At 40.2% G+C, this 6,000-nt stretch overlaps 1 gene segment (V, D, J or C); it reads right to left on the reverse strand.

Moving 5' to 3' along the window:
* The window catches only part of LOC129012387 (immunoglobulin heavy constant mu-like), a 227,694-nt gene extending 226,132 nt beyond the window's left edge, over positions 1-1,562 (reverse strand). The window contains 2 exon segments of the C gene segment in view: positions 1,089-1,399; positions 1,502-1,562. Coding sequence covers positions 1,089-1,399; positions 1,502-1,547 — 357 coding nt within the window.
* Positions 1,563-6,000: the final 4,438 nt, after the last annotated feature.

Here is a 6,000-nt window from a genome sequence, read left to right on the forward strand (position 1 = left end):
TAGAAAAAGTAGGTGGGGCTCATTCAATCACACAGCATAACAGAAGACAATGGGACTCCACGGTGGATGGCAGATGCAGGTCTTCCCAGGAATTCCAGCCTGTCTTTCCTGAGGTCCAGCAGTATTGACCTCAGGCTGCCTAGCCAGACCCTACAATTACTGTTACCCAGAGCTCACCCACAATGGACTATCCATCATCAACTCTCCTCAAAGTTATAGGTGAGAGTCCAAACTCTGTGACAGTGTGAGAAGCACAAGTTCAGCTCTGCATCAATATCCAATTGGAGAAAACTAGTATTATTCCCTTAATGACTAATGTCCACTTCATTTCCCAAATGCCTCCATGCACAGAAGACAACAGGAGTGTCCAGACAATGGTGAGTGAGAAAGTCCCCGTAGCCTACCCAGGTCCTGCAGACCTGAGCCCTGGGATTTTGACTACAGAAAACACATCGTCCGTTTTCAGGGAAGAGAAGAAGAAAGGGAACTGTGAGAATCAAGCCTACAGAGAAGATAAATGGATTAGCAGAAAGAGGGTCAACTGAATCAGTCGGAGTTTACAAGACGAGGGGGTATAGCTGTGAAAACCATCAGGTTTTAAGGACCCCAACCCTGGGTGAGCCTGTCTCTTGGCTCCCATCAGAACTCAAAGCCCGTTCTAATCAGAGATTCCCCTGGAGGTCTCTGCCCTGAGTCTAATTGGAAAACACTCTCCAGGTTTCCCTGGGATTCCTCAGGACTCTCATCCTGTTGACCACCAAAGGATTATTTCTGCCCCCAAAGTGACACCCTGGCTTCTGTGGAGCTGAGGATATGTACTCCTGTTGCAAAAAACAAAGAAACAAAAAGGACAAAAAAAGTATTGCATTTAGAGACATCAAATGTTAGTACAGAATTGTAAATCTGGAGAAGTTCCCTGGGGAAATTTGACAATGAGGCAGCCCCAGACCACGACAGGAAGCCAGCTCTCAGCAGCACCTGCACCTGCCCTGGAGACAGCCCCGTGCTCAGCGTCCTGGCGCCCCCTGGTGGTCCCAAGGGACACCTGCAGGAGGTTTGTGTCTGGGCTCACACTGACTTCCCCTCACTGTGTCTCTCATAGAGTAATACACAGCCGTGTCCTAGGCTCTCAGGCTGTTCATTTGCAGATACAGCGAGTTCTTGGCGCTGTCTCCGGAGATAGTGAATCGGCCCTTCACAGAGTCTACATAGTATTTCTCACTTCCATCTTGCTTTATGTTGGCCACCCACTCCAGCCCTTTCCCTGGAGCCTGGCGGACCCAGCTCATCCAGTAGCTACTAAAGGTGAATCCAGAGGCTGCACAGGAGAGTCTCAGGGACCCCCCAGGCTGTACCAAGCCTCCCCCAGACTGCACCAGCTGCACCTCACACTGGACACCTGCAAACAAAGAGACATCTGGTCAGAAACTGCCACACAAATCCACTGTTTCTCTCACTCATATCTACTCACACTCAATCTTCCTAGTTTTCAACGAATCACCTTCTAAAATAGCAACAAGGAAAACCCAGCTCAGCCCCAACTCCATGGTGAGTCCTCTGTGCTCCGTGCTGATCACCAAGTGGAAATGCCTTGGAGTCCCAGGGCTAAGGCTCCTCTCTGAGATCTGCAGGGTCAGGGTTGGGTTGGTTTTCATCAGTAGAGGGAGGTCCCTATTTGCATGTCTCCTACTATATAACAAGCTCTACTGGGACGCTGGAGGAGTGGGCTGTACCCAGATAAGAAGACGGTGCTCTGCAGAAGTTTGCTGACAATGATGGTATTTGGAAAATATGCTCTCTTGTGAAATTGTGCTGTGATAAACACTTTGCCCTAATCACCCTATTTCAATTTTTTAAAAATGTGTAAATTATGCTCTGTAGGAGTCAGTATTTTCTCCTTTTACAGAAGTGGAAGTAAACCCACAAGTGGAGGGGGCTCTGTATGCATCTAGGAGCTCATGTCTGGGATGAGTGAACCCCGGTATCTGGCCCTGTGCTCCTCGTCACTGGCTCTGACATCCCACTAAACCAACTCCAGGACAAAGCTGGACGTGCCCGGTGTGGTTTTCAGAACCCACTTTTTGTAATAAGAGCATGTGTGGTTTTGCTGCTGTTCTGTGTGTCAGGCATTTATTTATTATAAATCATGGGTAGTATTCCAGTGAACACATTTACCATAATTTGTTTTTCTGTTAAGCAGCTTAACAATATTTGCATTCTCTATTACTCTGGGTCTTACTAAAAAAACCTGCAACTCAGCTTTGAAATGTGCATAGATGAGGAGTATATTTTACTTATTGTTTTACAACATCAACAATAACAGATAAGCACAGGAGATGGAATTTTGCCAATTAAAAAAAAATAAATACTCGAGGTTTTAAGATAATCATCAAATCCAAAATTTAGGGAGAGACAAGTTCTTGCAGAGAGTAAAAAGGCAAGGGTATGAGTTGAACTGGGGCAGAGTCTGGCATATAAAAATGTAGGCTATTATAAGAGAAAAAAATACATATATACTGAATTGGTGAAGTCAAGTGTGGTAAATGTGTTGTAGTGTGAATTTCTCAGGGACCACATACTGAAGAGCTTTCCTATCCCTTGAAACCATTTTCCCAAAAATGGGGACAGTCACAAAAGTCTTTCTGTCCCAATGTGTCTGTCTGGGAGAGAAAAAGAACCCACACTCTGAAATGCATTCAGACCCACCTCCTTGATCCCTGTTGCAGAACTAAGAAATTACTCTGCAGGAGCAAGCCACCAAAGCCAGGATCTTAGGGGCACTGGGGCCATCCCTTAGGAACTGAGATGGGAAAAGAGGTCTTCACCTAAGTTCCATTGAGAAGTATCTTCCCTCCTTCTTATTTAATCAGAGCCTTAATCTGAAGGTCAGGTCATCAACTCTGGAAGGTGATAACACCAAAAGAGAACATTGGAGCTGTGGGACGGAACAACTGGGGAAAACAAGAGGACTCCACAGCAGGGAAAAGAGCAAGAACACACAGACCAACATCTCATCTGGCAGAAGTTCAGAAACAATGGAAAGGTCACACTCAGACTCAGGGTCACAATGCCTTCACAGAAATATGGACCCAGGAAAGGTCAGAAAATCTCCCTTTATTCTATTGCCTTCCACCAATTTCACAATTGTCAGTCAAATATAATATTTTAACTCTCCTGAAGGAGCTGAAAGAGATTCTCTGGAGGAGGGAACAAGGTGAAGAGACAAAGACAAGCAGGAAAGAAAAACAAGGTATCACTGGAGGATCTGAAGTCTCCTCTGGTGGATACAGAAGAACAGACTTCAACTATGACGTCCACTGCAAAAGTAAATGTCAAATGTAGCTCTGAGAAGATTCACAGACACTTCCACAATAAAGGCCTGGCAAAGATAAAGTGTGCTCAAATACAGGCAGAAAATACATAAAATGAAATAATAAGCCAATATCAACTGTCCAACCTAAAATATCTGGCTATGAACAACAATTACATATATTAATGAGAAATACCAAAGTCATAATAAACAAATGATCAGAATGAGACTTGTATATGATATAGATCTTAGAGCTATCTAATTAAACAAGATATATAAAGTAACTATAATTCATATGTAAAAATCTATTAAGGAAACTGTATACATAATGCAGGACTAGATAGGGAACTGAGAGTTGCAAATACTAAGAAAAATCAAATGAAAATGCATAAGAAATCAAAAGCAATGCATTATAAACATTGAGTAAGCTTTGGGCACACCCCTCAGTAGAGCTGGCTCACCTTTTAAATGAAACCGCTCACTTAAAATATCACTAGAAATTTTACAAGTAAAGTGCAAAGGAAAAGAGAGTGAAGAAAGTAAACATTAATATTAAAAAGTATTGTATATGTATATTTTAAATCTGAAAGGAGAAATTGTAGATACAGAGACAGTATTTGAAAGAAATAATGGCTAAGAATGTTCCCAGTTTTGTGAAAGTCACTGAGCTACAGATCCTAGAATCACAGAGAACCTCAAGCACAGTAAACAAAAATAGACACAGACACCCACACCACACATCCACCATGGACAAGAGTGGTGCACAAGGAAAAAGTCACACATCACACACCACGTACACATTTCCTCAACTTTATACTTTTTACTTAGTTGTTTTAAAATTATTTGAATTTATGGTATTAAGTAGAAGTCTAAAATTAAAATATATTATGCTATGCATAAGTCTGTCTATTCTTACCATGATCAAATACATGGTTTGGTTCAAATGAATGTAACTACTTTGTTAGGAAATTCACATTTCAAAGAAAAATGGTATTTATTCCTGGCTCTGTGTTGAAGCATTTGTAATGTATGCAAGTAAAATATGTTTTAATTAAAGGATTTTTTAAAGTTAGCACATAATAACTGTAGGGGGCACAGTGTGATGTTTCTATGCATGTGTGCCATGTGGTATGATCAAATCAGAACAATGAACAAATTCATCAGCTTAGACACTAACATTTCTTTTTGTTGGTAACATACAAATTTCTGTCTTCTGGCTACTTGTAAACATAAAATGTCCACTATATTGTTAACAGCAGTCACCCTACTGTGCTGTAGATCACTAGAGTACATCCCTCCTGTCTGCCTGTAATTATACCTTTGTTAACAAACCTGTTCTTATCTCTCAGTCTCCTCCCATTCCCGGCATCTCATAACTACTAGTCTATTATTTACTTCTAGAAGATCAACTTTTTAAAATTTCCACATAACACTGAGAAAATGCTGTATTTATTTTTCTGTGTCTGTCTTATTTCACTCAACATGATGGTGTCCAGTTCCATCCATGTTGCTTCTAACGGCAGAATTTCATTTTTAAGGCTGAACAATATTCCATTGTGTAAATATAACACATTTTATTTATCCATTCATCTGTTGATGGACACATATGTTGATTTCATATGTTAGCTACGGTGGATAGTGCTGCAATAAACATGGGTGTACATGTATCTCTTCAATATTAGTTTTTTACTTTAATGATTTAAATAGATACATACTCAGCAGTTGGATTGTGAATTATATGGTAGTTCTATTTTTTCCCACGATGGCTTCACTAATTTCCATTTCCACCAATGGTCTATAAGAGTTTCCCTTTCTACGAATCCTGGCCAGCTCCTGTTTTATTTATTTATTTATTTATTTAGATTTTTCTGACTCTCAAGCAAAGATGAAGGATGAAAAGACACCTCATTGTGAATGTGCATTTTCCTGAATATTAGTGTTTTCTAGCATTATATGTATGTATGTATATGAATCTATCTATCATCAATCAGCCCTTTTTCTTTTCTTCTTTTGAGAAATATGTATTAATGATATTCATCCATTATTAATCACATTATTATTTGCAGTTGAGTTGAGTTTATTTTATATGCTTGATAGTAATCCCTTGTCATATGAATGGTTTTCAATATTGTCTGTCATCTGCAGGTTCCCTCTTAACTCAATTGTTTCCTTCACTGTGAAGGAGCTAAACTCTCTTGATAGAACCTGGACAGGTGGGCTGAGGTCCCAATGCTGCGGGACATTGGAGGGGAAGAGCTGGACCCAATATCCAGAACCAAGTGAGCTTTTACTCACCATGTGGTTTCTGAGTTTATGGTTTGAACAGCTACAGAAGAGTTTGTCATGGCTTTCTAGGGGATAAAGAATTTGAAGAGAGAATGATATAACTTATTAGTCAAGTAAACAAAAATGTCAATTTTCCATATGTTCTTGTGAGTGGGGGTAGCTCAGCAGTGTGTGTTCATCCCCAGGAAAGAGAAAATTATATCTGCTGTGACAAGAATGCATAGCTTGTGACATATGTGGTTGTTATGTAACAACAGAGCCTGGATATTAGGTCATGTTATAATGCTAGTGGGAAGACTCAATAGAAGAAAAAGTGTCATAACAACAAAAAAATGAAGCATCAAAGATTTAAATAAAAAGGGTTTTTGAATATCACTAGTAATGAATATGCCAAGAAAAATCAA

Source organism: Pongo pygmaeus, chromosome 15 (genome assembly GCF_028885625.2).
Source record: "Pongo pygmaeus isolate AG05252 chromosome 15, NHGRI_mPonPyg2-v2.0_pri, whole genome shotgun sequence".
In the NCBI taxonomy this organism is placed as follows: Eukaryota; Metazoa; Chordata; class Mammalia; order Primates; family Hominidae; genus Pongo; species Pongo pygmaeus.